The sequence below is a fragment of the Hypomesus transpacificus genome, chromosome 13, assembly GCF_021917145.1.
Source record: "Hypomesus transpacificus isolate Combined female chromosome 13, fHypTra1, whole genome shotgun sequence".
NCBI classification, from domain to species: Eukaryota; Metazoa; Chordata; class Actinopteri; order Osmeriformes; family Osmeridae; genus Hypomesus; species Hypomesus transpacificus.
The window spans coordinates 2,141,296-2,159,707 of NC_061072.1; the positions used below are offsets into that span (position 1 = coordinate 2,141,296).

An 18,412-nucleotide genomic window follows, 5' to 3' on the forward strand; every position below is an offset into this window, starting at 1 on the left:
GTAAATATCAAAAAGTGAAACGCAAGTGACTTTGTGGGCGGGACTCCGGCGTTGTTGCTATTATACCGGCGGGATAAATGACTCTGCGCCTGGCGCAAATCTAAAATGGGTTGGTCTAAAGTTAGCCTACTCATAGGTGTGGTTTGGGCGTAACGTGCAATAAACCAATAAGAGCAACATCTCAAATTTCCTTTAAGACCAGGCGTGCTTGTTATCTTGCGGATTGCTATTATAACGTAATTTGCCACAATTGTTAAAAATCAAGTTCACATACAGAGTGAACTCATGAAACTCTTTTCAATCATTGACATGGAAGAAATGTAACATAGCTTGCAGGAAAAGGAGCTTGGCCTCTCCAGTAGTGCGCACGGGCCAAGCATGCACCCTTAAAATAGCATCTGAATAACGCGCCATTGACTTTAAACTAACATTTTCCTGGTCTGTGGCAAAATTGTTTTTGCAAACTGCAAAATAAAACACCAAGGAACGTTTGCGCCGGAACACGCCCCCTCTTTTCGCTGAACTGCCCTGGGAGCGCAAGTTCCTTCCCTAATTTACCGACGTGCATCTGTGAAGGGAAAAGTCTGTTTTCCGTTGAGTGCAAAATAGGAATGATACTTGCGTTACTGTACAAAGTCAATTGCGCTGGGTACAAGAAAAGGACCCCTTATCTTTTTTTTTGATGGAGTTGTTGTCAAATTACTATTATAAGAGTTCAGAATGGTCACAATCATCTTTAGCTGTGAATACTCTCACACAGTCTTACAAATGATTTTGAGTAATGAACACATGATGAACATTTTTCTTTTAATATTTGTCTGTTTTGGGAAACCAGCATTTCGGATATGATGTTTGAACGTCATGGATGTGACGCGTCTGGACCAGTCTTCTGCAAATTACATAAAACGCCTACATGAATAGTGATTTTCAACATTAAACCATTGATTAAGCACTGAAATTAAAAACATTGAGTTACAAATAAACTGTGTGAAATACCCCCAAAACACAGTCAATGACCCCCTTAAGACATCTTTGATCGAAGCTGTGAACTCTGCCTCAGCTTGATTCGACAGGTAGCGCGAGCAAATTACAGAGCGCCGCCTTAAATGCCTAAACCAATCGAGTCCCTCGAGCACTTTCGAGTTGCCTCTCTAGTAAGAAGTAAATATTACAAACATGGAGCGGGGATTGAGGTTATGGCAAAGACAGTTACGGCAAGACAATTAGGCTACTCGAAATTTCAGTATCACTGGAGAAGATGTCGATCGTTGTCGATTGAAGATGTTTAGGCTATATCATGTTACCCATGATTCCGACTTTAATCATGACTGGAATGTCTGGTTCACTGAAACACGTAATATATAAGATATAGCAGTATCGGTAGTGGTAGTAGTTGTGTTGTGGTGCTCTTAGTCTTTTAATGAGACGAGTTGACTGAATAGCTTGTCTTGTGTCTCCACTGCTCGTGGGAATTTTCTTTACTCAACGTTGTCCCGTGGGCAGAAACTTTGCCGCCAGAAGACTGAAAATGATTGAAAATGGAGGCCCCGCCTCTGCAATTCTCTCCTCTCTCGCGATTTGTTGTCAGATTAAACCAATCACAAACGTTTCTGCCCTCAGGACAACGTTGAGTAAAGAAAACTCCCACGAGCGTCTCCACTCATCAGCTAATACCAATCACCTGTGTAAGAGACTGGCGCGTGTTTGTGTGGTTGCCACGGTGATGGTGCAGCTATGGCTGCTAATGTGCTGAGGGCAGAGAATACCAGAAATTTTGCTAGAATCCACACCTCAAACAAGTTAACCTAGACGCAAAACTATACGTCCAATCCCAAAAATAAAGATATTTTCCGAGACCCAAGACTCTGCCGAAACCAGAGATGTCCTTTATATGTCTGTGCGGTCAGAAATACGACTCTACCAGCAGTTTCTAAATCTGGTTGTTTTTGCCTTTTCTGACGAATTTGTCACAAGATTTGCATTGGACTCTATGGGGCGAGAGTTGGACTGTCTCACTTTCGTGGGGCTCTGAATAAATGTGCAAGTCTGTTGGATTCCACAGACAACTGTCTACGACCAGCACAAAATTAGCTATCTATTGATCTAAAAACGAAGCATGAAGAGCGAAAATTGTGGCAATGCTGGCAAACTAGAAATATTTTTTGAACAACATCCGAAGCTCCCCTCCAATCTAAGTGTTTCAGTCTGCACTCTAGGCTTTCACGTACACACCCATTTAAATCTCAGAAACGGTTTGAAAAACTCATGAAACATAATCAGTGATATTGAAAAAAGTTGAATGGATATCAAAAAGCTGAATCATTAAAAAAGTTTAGGGTTTTGTCAACATTTTAAAGTTTAAATGGTGGCTCTAGCTGAAAGATTGAGGAAGAAGAAGGATTTGGAAGTTGAAGAAGTTTTAAGAAGTTTGAAAGGATTTGAAAGAAAGCTCCATTGGAAAACCATGTTAAAAATATTTTGAATATTGATTTATATTAATTCAAGCATAAGAGGTACAAAGCTGAAAAGTCAACACACCCATGGCCTGAAACAGTTGAATTTTTTTGATAGTTGAACGGTTTTAATAGCTGAAGATTTGAAGGCGCTGAAAGGTGTCATGGAAGATATAGAAGAAGAAGAAGATACTGAATAAAGATTCAAAGAACAATACTTGGAATGCTGAAGCAGCATTCCAACAATTAACACAAACAATGAAACAGGACACAGTCCTTCTCTAGCCAAAGTTCAGAGCAACTGCCTTATTGACCCCTTACACCATGGGTGTCAAACTCTGGCCCGCGGGCCAAATTTCGAGGTAATTATATTTGGCCCGCGAGACAATACCAAATTACTACTAGAGCTGGCCCGCCGGTATTATACAGCGCGTTCACCGCTAATACTACGAATCCCATAATGCTCTGTTCTTTTTCCCTTTCTTCAGTTTTACAGGTCATGCAGAGGCCTGCTCAACAGAGTGCAACAGACCATTCTAAGAGCAACAAGAGAGGATGCTGAGTTTAACAGAGGATGCAACAGAGGATGCTGGAGCAACACAGACCCCTTGCTGGACTAACCCTCTCTACCTGGACAGCTTCTCTACAGCCCTACCCCCAAGACAGCTTCATCCAGCGGGCCTGCCCTGCCCTGGCTGCCTGCCCCTGCCTTGATATCTCAAAAGATCACTGAATTACAACTTATTTAACTTGAGCCAAATCTTATAATGCTTGCCACAGGACAAATAGCTTACTTTTCTATGCAGTAACTGACCACAATGTTTCTCAACACTGAGAATAGCTCAGTAGGCTAAGACAGTGCACTGCAAGGTCACAGGTTCAAATCCAGCTGCAGTCTTTTGGCCTGTCATCATTTTGATTATCTGTTTAGTTAAACAGGATGCAATTTCATCTTGAAATGTCAACCGTTTTTTATCCTTTGTCCCAAAGCTGACCAAAGCTAATACTCAAATCACAGTCGGGGCACAGCTAGATAATCAGCTTCAGCGCCCCTTGGGTACCCAGCATGCAGTGCGGTATGTCAAATAGGCAAAGACTTGTGGAAAATAGTGCGGTTACAACAGCCATGCGAGGGATTTCAGTTAGCTGTTTGTAATGTTATTGTTTATCAGTTAATATAATCTTGTTGGTCACCCTGATTGTGCATGTTGTGTATTTTAATAAGACCAGAGAGTGCTATGGAAGAATTCAAATGGCACTGTGTAGATCTGAATAGTCGAGGGACATGGTTTCAATACAATTTATTAGACTATACAATTACATATGATTAAACAAAGCTTTGCTGATCAGTCTCAACGAAGGAGGTGCCATCCACACAGATCATTTGTGAGAGTGATGGCGAATTATCACACGTGCACTGCCTTATATAAACTTTAGATCAAATGGCATTCTATAAGGTCAATCAATCAATGTAGCAAACTCTGTGATTGGCTAACTCAACTTAGTGACAGTTTGAAACAATACATAGTGTCCCAAAGTTCTTTGATGTCACAGCTCTCTCCAGAGCAGTAGATAATAAAGCCACAGGGGTTGACCAGTCAAATGGTCAACTGTCCTTTGTGTGACCATCCTCAAACAATACTTTTAATTAACACAAACAATGAAACAGGACACAGTCCTTCTAGCCAAAGTTCAGAGCAACTGTCTCATTGACCCTTTACAGTAACCAGAGGACAGAAGGCCATATAAAATGCTTCACCCATCCCCCAGGTCAAGCTGCCCACAGAGCCATCAGCACCTCACATTCCTTTGAACTCAACTTAATTATCTTCCCTTCCTGTCTCTTACCAATGAACATAGAAGATTATAGATTTCATACACATACATCTATGCATATGACCAAAATTTCCACAACAAGAGTCGGCTGCTGTACTGCCTTATGCTATTTACGCTAGGAGCTGAACATGAGCTCTGCCCTAGCCCGGTTGCCCACATGACTATTGTTAATTGCACGCGACCTTCATCTGGACCATACCAAACTTCATCTCTTTTCACACATCCTTCCTTTTTCCAAAGAGCCATTTCCTGTGGTTTGGCCTAAGTTTGAATGTCCTGCAAATTTAAAGTTGTCAAGTCACAGTGCGTTCACACTGCAGCGACGCGAATCGCTTGCCATCGCTTGCCTTCCCACAGTTCACCACGCTCGGGGGCGTTTCAAACAGATGAATGTAGAATGTAGTTCTCTAAAGTCACTGTTGTAGTTGTCATGGCCAAGTGTGCAGACTTGGGTTTACGTAGTTGCAACATCGATCAAAATACAACTTGTATACAACATACAAAACTGTTTAATAGACATACACGTTGACATGTGTAAAAAACGTTTTACTATATTCCTCAGTCTCTGCTAATCTGTCGATACGATAGGGAGTTCCAGCCGGGCTAGCTAGCTAGTTACCACAGAACGAAGTTACGTAATGTGACTAAACTGACAAGTACAAGCACCCACAACTTCGGCAAACCTTGCGCCATGCATTGTTTTTTTTTAATTAACATCTCTGTACAAATACAGTTATGTATCGTACAGGACTGGGTAAGCAGCCACACAAACGATTAGTTTCTCCTCCACCTTGAAACCTACAAACCTAGAAATGTTTGCCATGGTTGCTACGTTATGAGAAACAAGAAAACACTCTGATTGGCCATTGCTAGCGAAAATCGCTCCTCATTTGCATAAAGTTGAGGAAATCTCAACTCTGTCGCCTCGCGTCGCTACCCACAATGCACCACGCAAGCGATTCGCCTGGCTTCATAGAAAATAAATGGAAAACATGTTGTCGCTCGCATCGCGTCGCTGCAGTGTGAACGCACTGTTAGGGTTATCTGGACATGGCAACGCCATCTCCTCACCTCTCACGTCCTGTAATCATAGGCCAACATCAAAATGAACACAGGTCAACATATCATTGCAGACAGGTAACTTAGAAGCTGCCCTCGCTGCAGCGTCCGCTCTAGCATTACCCTGTGAAATGTAATCCGTATTGTTAGTGTGCGCTCCATTTGCATACTGCAATCTGTTTCGGCAATTGCAATGCATCTAACAAATCAGACACATACTGATAATGAGCCAATGAGCCAGTAGGCTTTGCGGATGATGTGAGAAACTTCTTATGCTTCCATATCATTCCAAAGTCACGTGTAACACCAAAAACATATCAACTGTCAGTAAATATGTTAACTGTCTTTCCCTCAGCTAACTTACATGCCTCAGTCAACACAATTATTTCAGCCACCTGCGCAGACAAAGTTGCTGGCAAGGAGTTTGATTTCACAGTGGCATGCGAAGTGACAACTGCATACCCCACTTGATTCTTCCCTGTATCAGAATTCGTAGACGCCGAACCATCAACAAAATATTCACATTCAGCAATGGAATAGGTATGTCCCGTAAATCCATTCTCGGTGAACAAACTTCATTAACCCTTTCACACGTACGTTCTAAATTGTTTGACTGGTCCCCCAGGGTGAGGTTTTAATGCGCGTGATTTTGGATCAATTTTAACGTTCCAGAAATTGATTATGACACATTAATGTCGAATTGCTGTACAATTTAAGCATTTCTCTGTTCGCATTTTGAGTTGAACCTGTTGGACCCCGTAGCTTTGACCAGGCAACAACCCATTGGTTGTTTAGAATATTACCACCACCCCCCACCCCCCCCTCCTCCTTGATGCATTTCATCCGCCTCGTGGGACCATGTGTACTTTTCATGGCGACGTTTTTCTGGTAAGTGAAGTGTTTGTTCAACTGAAGTTACAACACATATATTTTGCATGATATTGAGATGAAAGTATTAACTGTTGTACTTTACGAGGTGATGTGTTTGCTAAACTAGCTAGCTCGTAATAGTGTAATTCAACTAACCTAGCTAGCTGTTACTAACTAGTGGCCATGTTACGTAGCGTTATTTAGTGTAGTCGGATTTTACCTAATACTAAATACTGCAGAAGTCTTCGGTCCAAATGGATTGCTATGCAACGATTATTGTTGTCTGGCAGGCTTTCATCTAACGCTAGTAACTTATTTCATGAACACGGTTTACCCATATCGTACTGTATGCTAGCTGAGGAAATTGCACAGGCCTCTAAATCACAGGATACATGTACAAAAGACACAGTAGTTCAGTATTTAAAACAATTGTTTTTATTTTATATAATTAAAAACTGCTTTTCCAGAGGGAATCGAAAAACCAGTCAGCCAATTTGAGCCAATAAAGGCGAGACTGGAAAATTATTCCCTGACCCCTAGCAAAAAGGCGATCAAGCAAGCTCCTGGAAAATCTTTAAGTTCTAGGTTCTAGTTTGCCCACTCAACGGCGAAGGTCGAAATGTGTTATCTGAAACAGAAATAATAATTAGTGCATAGTAGTATAAAAAGAGAAAGTATAGCTTGAAGTCCATCTGATATATGTACATATAACCAATTGTTTCATTTTTTGGAAAGAACAATTAGTACACATTGAAACAACTGGATAGCTTGACGGTTATCTGAAAAAAAAGAGAGTTTATTGTTTTGGCTCCAGACTAGGGCTCCGAGCAGGTTGACTCCTCTGTTGGTTTACTATGTCGTCCTTAGTTTTTTTGAACCATTCTTAGTCTGGCCCCTCACCTGAGACCACTTTGTCTTGGGAGACCCTACCAGGAGCACCAGGCTCAAGACAACACAGCCCCCAGGTTCATTAGGACACACAAACCTCTTCACCGCGATAAGGTGATGGTTCTAGAAGAGGTGGTTAGTTTTTTTGGGTTTTTTTTGTGTTTTTTTTATAACAGGAACTGGATATCTGAAAAAAAGGTTTTATAACAGGAACTGAACTGGATATCTGGGGAAAAAATAAGTTTTTTTTTTTATTTATTTTTTTTACACAAACTGGATATCTCGAAGAATATCTGAAACAGAAAATATATTTGTGTGTGTGTAGTGGGGGGGGGGGGGGGGGGTTATAACAGGAACAGGATATCTGAAACAAATCTTTTTTTTGTTGTTTTTTTTTATAACCGGAACTACATATCTGAAACAGAGAAAGGGCAGTACAATAGAAACAATTGTTGAATATCATTATATATGTATATATGTATAATGCAGGGAGTGTTGAAAATCTGCTACTTGTACCGTTGGCTTTTAAATCCCGCTCAACGCCAAGGCAGAAAGTCACATACAAACCTGCTGCTTGAACCGTTGGCTTTTAAATCCCGCTCAACGGCCAAGGTAGAACGGGAGATCTGTTGGCTTGATCAGTTGTTGTGGCATGAAGTGCACACCTTGCACTTCCTCCTGGTCCTGCTTCCTTGGGTAGCAGTCTGAGGGACCTCCGAGGGAAAGTGCCTGGCAGTCAACCGCAGAGGATTGTCTGATGTGGGACGGCCACCGGTGGATGGGCGTCGAGGTGTATGATGCACCTCGAGCAGCTGTTTCATCAAGTTCAGTCTGTATTCCTGGTAAGGGATGACTCTCCCTAATCAGAATGGAGTAAATGAGTAGGAATCAGTAATCACAGCAACTCAATTATTTCAAAAGCTTTGTAAGGAAATTATGTAATTTGAAATGTATTGTGCATTTCTCTCACCAGACTGTTGACGGTGGACGATGTGGCCATTGAGAACAGCAGTGTCTACCAAGTGAAAGAAGACTTTCTTATACCACTTGGTAGTCTTCCTGGCACATTTGACAAAGCTGTTCACCATGTCCGCCTTGTCCACAGCCCCCATCTTCTTGTTATAGTCAAGAACACAAGCTGGCTTGAGTTTCCTCTCCCCGGTGGCATGATCAATCCTTGCCGTGGCTGACATCACTGATGAATGAACAGTGGTGAGCATATGAACGTCACGTTTATCATGCCACTTAACGGCCAACTGACTGCCATTTTGTTTAAACTTCACTTCACCCTTCTTCATTTTAGGGCTGAAGGCTGGCATCCCCTTCCGATTTGCACGAACGGTCCCACAGGCCCCCGTTCCTCGGGAGAGGAGGTGCTGGAACAATGTTGGACTGCTGTACCAGTTGTCGATGTACAGGACGTGGCCCTTTTTTAGGTGGGGTGCAAGTAAGGTCATCACGACCGAGCCAGATATCCCAAGTCCTGGAAAGTGGGTGATGTCAGTGGTGGATCCCGTGTAAATGATCATGTCCTGCACGTAACCGGTCAACACATCACAAAGGACAAAGAATTTGACACCAAACTTATGCCTTTTTGATGGGATGTACTGCCGAAATGCCAGCCTACCCTTCCACTTCATTAGGGATTCATCGACACAGAGGTCTCTGTGTGGCACAAAAACCCTTTGGAATGAAGTGGTGAGAGCACTAAACACATTTCGGATCTTGTGCAGGGGATCATTTACGTTAGCGCTTGCACTGTCGACGAAGTGCAAGCAACGGAGGAGAAGCAGGAAACGGTCCTGGGAGAAAATTGTGACGAAGAAGGGGGTCAGGAGGATGGGATCTGTGGTCCAGTAGTCTCGGAGGGACGACTTTCTCACAATTCCCATCAGGAGGACAGCGACCAAGAATGAGTACATCTCATTCACGGTTGTCCGCACCCATTTAGCAATCTTGCCTTTTACTCCGGACGGCATCATCTCCTGCTGCACTGAAGCATAGCGGTTTGTTTCCTCCACTATCTCCTCGACTAGTTCTTCTGTGAGGAACAGTTTGAAACACTGAGCCTCAGTGGGATCTTCGGGGGCGGTCTGCACCCCAGACAGTGTTTCATTAAACACAACTCTGGGTCCAGGGAGAGTGAAATCACTGGCGGCCCACCAGCTCGTGGAACTCACCTCCTCCACTTCATCCCCCATTTCCATTTCGCCTTCACTAGAGGGACCTTCGGCCTCTGGGTTTGCAAGGTCCTCTAGGTTTGGGGGCAGACCCTCACCATCACTGTCATCACTGCTACTTGCATCGGTGTTGCACTTCTCCTCTTCATCTGAATTAAAAAACATTTCTTGGATGTCGATGTCTGTAAGTTGCTTCCTTTTGCCCGAAAAATATGCCATTTCTGGAGTAATACTCTGGATAAGTGAGTCTGCTAATTGACTAAATGCCGTTTGTTTGCTGTAAGTTTGCTGTCGGTGTTGTCCTTGTCGAGTACGAGTAGCAAGTGGCGGGTTGCGAGAGACACTGACAGCAACGTTACGTCATTTGTCATTGAATGGGGAAAGAATCTCAGCAGTGCTGAGGTATAAATGTTTGATTTGCTTATGTTTTCACATATTTTTACAAATAGGGGGCGTATCAGATATTCCGATTATCCAATATATTCAAATGAACCCAAATTTGCCTTTTATATGGAAGTTGTACAGATGACAACAAGTTAGCTTCCAAAAGCTATTGATTTGCCGGTGATGGGGGCAGCCATATTTGTTTACATTGCAATGCAGTATGGGTGGATCAGTAAGTGAAAATAAATTACTTGTAAAAAGTTAGTGTGGTCAAATACAACGTAATGTCTTTCTTTTCACCAGGTTATTGCTACGTACGGTGTATATACTGTTCCGATTTTCAAATATTCACATATAGTGATTTTAACGTGTTTATGATGTGTGCACGTTAGTTATGCGGACAGAGATATGAGCTAATGTGGCTAATAGGGATCAGGTAGGCTGCTTTGTTTTCTCTTGCTTTGGTTAGCTCGTCATAGCGAGTGACCGGTGGGAGGGGTCAAATGTACAGTGGCTTAGCATCTTGCCGCCTATCCCCCTTGAAATTTTGGAGGCGTGCCAACTTATTTACATATCTTAATTTCAGCTTGAAGGTATTTTCTCATTTCTGTATTTTCAGCCATTTGAAAAAAAAAATCAGATTTCAGCATTCCAACGCATTTTCAGCAGGAAATGCATGTTCTAGTTATGTTTTATTTTTTCATTTATTTAATTGACTTAAACAATAAGAATAATATTTCCTATCTTAAAAAAGGATTTGATGGTTCTTTTGATGTTGATACATGGTTGATACATTGTTTTTAGTACTTGTCTTTTGTATGCTAGGTGAACCTTTGGTCCCTTTTCAGGACAGCTGATAGCCTATTCTGGGTCAAAAGGCTGTTGTTTCGACCTGTCTGAGTAACCCACCCTACGCACAGGCTAACTGCATTAAAATCGCATGCCTTTGAACCTATACATTAGTATGAAGAGCCATGCCATGTGAAACACTTTGAACCTGCTACACAAAATACATTTCAATAATCAATAATCATGATCATACTGGGGTATATTTCCTCAGAATGCGATGTTGTGGAGCAAGAATGTTGGTTCGCGTTCGATACTATACCGTTTGAATGACGAATTTTAAGGATTTTGTGTTGAAAATAGCATCTGATATTTACACAGATAACAGACATCCTTCTCTTGAATTCAACAACAAAGACGGTATAATGTGAGACTTCTGTCTCCCCTTCTTTTGGATGCGATATCAAGACGAAATCCTTCACTCTTTGAATCGAGCGCGCTCCCGCGAGGGGGTGCCAATCCAGAGAGTCATTCATCGGGCGATACAACACCTGTTCTGAAATACCTAGTAGCAGCATGTCATTTCAATGAACATTTTCTTGTGTTGAACTAGGGGTCCACTGTTGGCTAAATACGTTTCAAATATTATATCAACATAATGTATTAGCAAATTATTCTAACTAGCTAGAGACTAGCTGTTAGTCGGCATAGTTAGGAAGGGACCCAGATAGCAGCTGATTCCGCGCCGGATCTGGCTGAGTTCCGGCAGATCCGCGTAACAGTCGCATCCGTTTTGCGGATCCGTTCCAGATCTGATACAAATGCTACATTCTAAGTATCATTTTACGGAACTGGCCCGTTTTTGGAACGGATTCGGACATTTCTCTATCATTAATTGTACACTCAAATTTGCTCAGTCTATTTTCGTCATTGACGACGTCTTAATCGAGTTTCAAACACCTTTCACACATTCCCAGACATGAAAAGTATTGGACATCGAGTGTTTAAAAGACAGCTTGCATATTTAATAGTCTACGTTGATAACATTGTCATTTAGCCGACTCTTATCCAGTAATAACCTGTGTCATCGGAACATTTTCCTTAACCCTCATTGTGTGCTACACTTTGTATTGTAAGACAATGTCAATGGTCACACTCATAGGCCTACCTGCATTCATTGCCTTCACCCTGATATACACAAGGCCAATTATACACCATTCTACCCCATAATACAACATCAGAAACCACGGTTGGCAAACTCGGTGCAGCCACATGTAGGTGGTTAAACAAACAATAACACACAATTAGCACCACAATGTGTGATTAAAAAGTCAGTTTATGTATAATGGCCAAGACTACAACTTAAGGCCACTTAGGGGCTGCTATACAGACTTAAAACTGTCTATGCCTATAACTACCTGACGCGCTTTCTTCTACCTTACGCCGCTCCGTAGCTGGCAGTTGAAATTACAGACTCCTTGTTGTCCGTGTTTTGATGGCCCTTATTGATCACAATGTTCTTCCATTGAACATGCAAGTACATGTGTCCATCAAGCTCCATCAACAAACATTTTTACATTCCCATGAGTGTTGCGGTGTGTGCAAATTGATGTGAAATATAAACCAATGAAAATGGCTCTTACATAAGGGATGCAAAACCTGTGCAATATCAAGCCAGTCAACTGCATTAAACTTGTAAGATGGCAGATTTATTGACAGTCTGAACTAACAAACATGAATGTGCATATTCCAGGAGGGATATCCTTAGCGGAGCTTATGAGAGAAGCCCTCTGGAAATTGTAATGAGGATGTGCAATTATAATAGGGAGGCTATATGGATTGATAACATTGGATAGTCAGTGACACACCAGCCAGGTTGTCACCAAATTGCCTACCGTGCTAAAAAAACATTTACATAACTTTGAAAAACATTTACGTAACCAAGCACGACTACACCATCTGATTTCACTTTGTGGCTCCCGTTTCATAAAGAGCAGCAATTCAATTGTAAAATCAGCTGGTATAGTGGTTGTTTGAATGAAAACCCACACCCTCTTGGCACTTGATTGCTGTACACAATTGACAAATGAGTAGAAACAACAGCTATATTTGTGGAATGGAGAATGGTTGTTATAGCAGGAAGTGAGAAGAAGCACACAGAAGTCCCCAACAATGTTGATGATGGGCAGCAGATCACCAGGAAGAATCTTCAACGCTCTGCTCACTGGAAAATAAAAGTAGTAAGTACATTTAGTCATTTAGCAGATGCTCTTACAGAAACAGCCAAGAAAATTAAACTCATCTTGCTACAGAACCATGTTAAATATTTGCCCATTACATGCTAAATAAGAGTCACCATAAACAACAACCCACTGGCAATCAGAACATAACATTAGAAGAGGAGGAGTAATCCAACAGGCCTCCTCTGGTAATTAAGGAGGTCTTTAGTTGGTTAAATAGCCAAGCTAACTCATGACTTAAAGGTATTTTCGACATAATTTGACATTTGCTGTTAGACTTTTAGAAGTGCATGGCAACTATCAGTTAAGCATTTACTTTTGCAGTATACCGATAGACCTCGTATATTACTTTACATCCCAAACTGTATATAAAAACAACGTTAAACCGGTACAAACAAGTACTGTAAATGTTTTTGTCCAGTTATAATCAACAAGGGGCAAGCTGATCGCACGAGATGGCTGTCTCGTGAATTTGTGGCTAAACATTCGGACACAAGCCGTTATTTGTGGCAGTTAGAGGACACCAGCAAACTAGGTGGTCTAACGATACAGTACCAGCTTTTGAAAAGTAACGTTGAGTAAGTAGATAGAAGTTTATAATATTATTGTAACTAAAAATGACTTAATGTAAGTGTACATCTCATTATACAGTGCGTATACTAGCTGCTGTAGCTAGATGGCGCTAGCAATATAGCTACATCGAATACGATCCAGTGGTGTGCTCTGTTAAATTGTTAGAGCTAAGCTAACGCTATTTCTACTGGCCGGGCATGCCTCTTTATGGATAGACCTGTAGCTACCAACTTGTTATATGTATATATACATAGTAATTACCAATTGGTTTGTCCATTCTACAATTTTAAAAGCTATTGTAAAACCACGACTGGAAGAACTGCTATAAAATAAACCAGTAGCTATAGTGCTAGCTCGAGCTACTAATGTACTGTTAGCTCTAGCTTTGTCTACTGTAGCTCGGTCCTACTAACGGAACATTAGCCAGATATGCCATAGTTAGCGAGCTACGACACAAACGTAACAAATACACTGTGTTCCATCATTTTAATTAAATATGACTTGTTGCACATGTTATTTATATTATTATATTATCACGCTTACCTCGATGTTGAACAGTTCTCTTCAACGTCGCTGTCCGTTGCTCATTTGTAGCTCTACAGTCCTACAGTAGGATCTTTAGCCAGACAGGATATGGATGAGCATTGGCAACGGCAACTGTCAATTACTTGAAATGACCATTCAGAAGCAAGTTGTTGCTTGTGAATAGCTAGTTTTCAGAGTCAATCGGCCAATCAAAAATCATGCACTTTCCATTGTATTTTATTATTTCACCATATAATTTGAAACGGCATTTAATTAGTTGATTCTGATCTGAGAAATAATATCTGATCGTATTCATTTGTTAAAACAATAATAATCTTAATCATGTAAAAAATGTTCTTTCAGTTTGAGGTTTATCTGGAATACTGTAACAGAAAGGAGTCACACATCACGTCTTCAGCACAACAGGAAGGTGAGTCAAACACACAAACATACAATGTGTTACAATATTTATGGGTATAAGGAGTAAAAAGTGTTAACTTGTTTAGTTTTTTTTGTATTAACTTTGTTGTTATTCAGATAAATGTCTGATACACACACATATACAGTGGAAAATAAATAAATAAAGATCAGTAGAGGGCTGGGGTTAAACCCCAGATGGACCCTAAAACATGTATTTCTGTCAGAATCTATTTTAGAGAGAAGATGAAAAGGAGGCAACCTCCATTAACAGACTCCGGAGTCAGGCGGAGGGCACGCTTTGCATTAGAAAAACGACTCCATGACATTGCAGACGACTCTCATTTAACAGAACAGGCGGTAGAAAACAGGGCAGACCCATGTGACAACACCAATGACAGCGATGGCAACCATGATTGTGACTCTAGCGTTACTCCTCAAGTGGAGGATGACAATTCAGATGACCATCACACAGACATAGAATGGGGGGGAGAAGAAATGGTTTCAGAGTCTGATGATGACACTGATGAAGAGCATGTGAGCCTTTTGGACAGCTTAGCCAATTGGGCTGTACAGTTCAGTATTTCTTTGGTCGCGCTCACAGCCCTCCTTACCCTGTTGAGGGTGTACCACCCAGAACTGCCAAAAGATGCTAGGACTGTCCTCAAAACAGAAATTAATTACAAAATACAAGAAAAATGTGGTGGGTTGTATCATTATACAGGTATCTTGGCAGCGCTTCGTAACACCTTATCTCAACATATACGCAATGTTGCTGATGGCTTTAAATTCAAGCTGCAGATTAATATTGATGGGTTACCACTGTTTAAAAGCACAAATATTCAGTTTTGGCCTATTTTAGGACTTCTGTTAAGTGTTCCAATGAAGGAACCTGTTGTCATAGGCATTTTTTGTGGCAGTAAAAAACCTTATCCAGCTGAAGAATTTTTGCAAGACTTCACATGTGAGTTACAACAGCTACAGAGAGGTTTTGATTTCAGTGGGAAAAAAGTGTTCCTTGAAATGGTTTCTGTTGTGTGTGATACACCTGCTAGGGCATTTGTAAAAAACACAAAGGCTCACAATGGATATCACGGATGTGATAAATGTTCCCAGCCAGGTGTTTACATTAACAGATGAATGACTTACCCTTTAAATAATTACATGTTACGGACTGACTCATCATTTTCACAGAGAGCTGATGAGGATCATCACCATGAAGGACCTCATGGATTTTCTAATTTAGATGTTGGTATGGTAACTCGGTTTCCCCTTGATTACATGCACCTTGCATGTTTAGGTGTAATGCGACAATTGCTAAACATTTGGCTGAGGGGCCCTCTGATGTTTCGTTTGTCCTCTAGTCTTGTTGACAGGATTTCAGAAAGTCTAACTCAGATGCGTAGGTATATACCAGCAGAGTTTGCAAGGAAACCATGATCCCTTCGAGAATTAGATCGTTGGAAAGCTACAGAGTTCAGACAATTTCTCTTGTATACAGGCCCTGTTGTTCTGGAACCATATTTAGACAGTAATTTATATAACAACTTTATGTTGTTATCTACAGGTATTTCCATCCTTGTCAGTCCACAGCTAGTCCATATGTATAGTACATATGCAAACACACTGCTCTCCACATTTGTTAGTCATTTTGGGGAGCTGTACGGCAGAGATGCCTTAGTGTATAATGTCCATTCCTTGGTCCACCTGTCTGCAGATGCAGATGTGCATGGTTGTTTGGACACTATCTCTGCTTTTCCATTTGAAAATTACCATCATAAACTGAAGAGGTAGTCCAGGATCAGGTAGTACGAAGGTTATCAGAGGTTCAAAAGATCTGCAGCATTGGTTGTCGTGAGGGTCTAAGAAGGCAACATTATGTTGGACCTGTTCCTGATGGCCTTCAAGCTGAAGCACAGTACAGAGAGCTACATACTAAAGAATGGACAGTGAAAGTTTCCACAGGCGATAATGTTTTTGTTATAGGCAGAGATATCTGTGTTTTACATAACATCACTCAATCTGTGAAAGGAATTTATGTAGTATTCAAAGTTTTCTCAAAAATTGAAAGGTTCTTTAACTATCCTATGGGCTCAGATTTTCTTAGAACATGTATTGTAACTCTTTCTGTAGCGGCTCAGCTGCACATCCTGACCCTGCTGGAACACATCAAGCAGCAACAAATGCAACTTGCTGCTGCTGTCAACAGTCTTGCTGCAAGAGTGGGTACAGAAACTCCAGTGGCTGAGATGCCGGACAATATGAGTTTCCCACTGGCCACCATGTCTGAAGTGGAGGAGTTGGAGGAGTGGCTGAAAGACTCAAGGAATTCTCATGCTAAGCAAAACATGGTATAAAGCCAACAACTTCATTGTCTTTTTACATCATCACCTTTAAGGCGACATCCATCACTGCTGTTTAGTCTACTGGGTTTTAACATTGTTTAGCTGGTGTTGAGTGCAGGGTTCTGTTCAGATAAACCCAGCATTTGATGCAGAATTGCAAACTTCATAGAGTTCACAAAACAACATTTTTAGACCTGATTTCATGAGCCAACAAAACTGTGCATAATTGTAGCAAATATTTTGTCTTTTGATCAAGAAGAAACCTTTTTTAACTCTGTTAATCAGTAAGTATTGTAAAATACAGTGAAGTAGCTGTCAAAACAATGGAGCAGTGGTTCTCAAACCTGTCCTCAGGGACCACCTGTCCTGCATGTTTTAGATGTTTCCCTGCTCCAACACACCTGATTCAAATGCATGTTCGTAAACAGGCTTCTACAGAGCTAGATAACGACCTATTCATTTGAATCAGGTTTGTTAGAGCAGGGAAACATCTAAAACATGCAGGACAGGTGGTCCCTTAGGAAAGGTTTGAGAACCACTGCAATGAAGAATTAGCTGGAATAAGTGGAACATTCAGAATATCTGTTAGTGACAGTTTTATTAAGTTATGGACAAACTCCCTCAACAGAAGCTGTAAGGAAGAATCATCAGAGTGCACCGGACAGTGAGATTGACTCTTGCGCCATAAGATGGTTCAACCTGGCATCTGACAGGGGAGGCGGCCGCAAAGACAGGGCGATGGCCAAGGAGACCTCTTAGTTTGTGTCTTCTGTCTAACTCATTGTTCATTCCTGTTTTATGTGTGCATTTAGTATTGTTAAAGTGAATCATTAAACTAGGACATGGTTTTCTTCCTCTTATGCATTTGATTTGATTTAATAAAAGATTTGTATTTTTTATTATTTGTATTTTTATACATTTGTGTTTTTTGTTATGTTAAAATTTGAGAATGTACATATATTTAAACTAATGGCTTGAAAATTAATAAAAGTATTTTATTTGAAAATCTTCGTTTTTTTTTTTCTTACTGAGAACTATATTGAGCGTGAACTAACATATATGGGGAATATAACCTAAATAATCGTTGCCGTTTTGGAACTGGCCCAGTGTCGGTCCGGATGTGAACCACATCCGTAAAACGGATCCGCGCCGGTATTGGCCCATTGTGCCGTTGGACACCGGCCCGAGTCCGTTTTACGGATCTGGCCCAGACTTTATGGAGGCTCTGGCCCGGATCTGGGCCAGATGATTTTTGCTATCTGGGGAAGCTTACGAAAAAATAGCCAGAAAATGAATAGCAGTCTAGCCTATTGCTAACGCCTGTCTAGATAATCTATTGAAAGAACTGGAGAAGCAGGTGCTCTTGCGTTAGCAAGCTAAACTAGTTACGGTAGGTAGTCGCTATCTAGCTGTTCACTCCTTGCAAATCAGCGTTAATAAAAAGCAGATGAGATAGAGCTAGCTAGTTTAACTAACATTGACATTTGCTCGTTGCTAAATCGGTGATTTAAAAGACCGTACTGTTCAAACTATCTATGAACATTTAATGTAGCGAACTAACACGTTAGCATGCTAGTGCAGCTAGCCCATAATACCGTATTTCTTCCATTAAACATTGCCCTCAAATAACCGCTGCCCTCGAATAAACAGCGCACTAAAAATGAACAATGTGTAACAAATTGAAGTTTAATTGAATAAATGAGGGGCCCCCAAATACATTCTGCTTAAGGCCCCATAAAGGCTTGGGCCGGCCCTGCTTGATGGGATGAGCCTGTGCTGGGCTAGGATGTGATGTGTTTGGGGTGATTGATGGTTCGGTGCTGCTCATGGTTGAGACCTTGTACCCTGACCCAACT

The 18,412-nt window shown here is 41.2% G+C and overlaps 1 protein-coding gene across 1 annotated transcript; it reads right to left on the bottom strand.

The window, feature by feature from the left end:
- Positions 1–6,606: 6,606 nt before the first annotated feature.
- LOC124475571 (piggyBac transposable element-derived protein 4-like) lies at positions 6,607–8,403 on the bottom strand. Its single transcript, XM_047032302.1, has 2 exons — positions 8,077–8,403; positions 6,607–7,965 (listed from the first exon to the last, which is right to left on the bottom strand). The coding sequence occupies exons 1-2, from the start codon at positions 8,324–8,326 to the stop codon at positions 7,745–7,747; spliced, it is 471 nt and encodes a 156-aa protein (XP_046888258.1). The 5' UTR covers positions 8,327–8,403; the 3' UTR covers positions 6,607–7,744.
- Between the last annotated feature and the right edge of the window lie 10,009 nt (positions 8,404–18,412).

Bases quoted from the DNA above. Each gene is read 5' to 3' on its own strand.
- LOC124475571 (XM_047032302.1), bottom strand. From the start codon at position 8,326: ATGCTCACCACTGTTCATTCATCAGTGATGTCAGCCACGGCAAGGATT. The intron at 7,966-8,076 runs GTGAGAGAAATG...CATTCTGATTAG, and splicing joins CGTCCACCGTCAACAGTCTG to GGAGAGTCATCCCTTACCAG.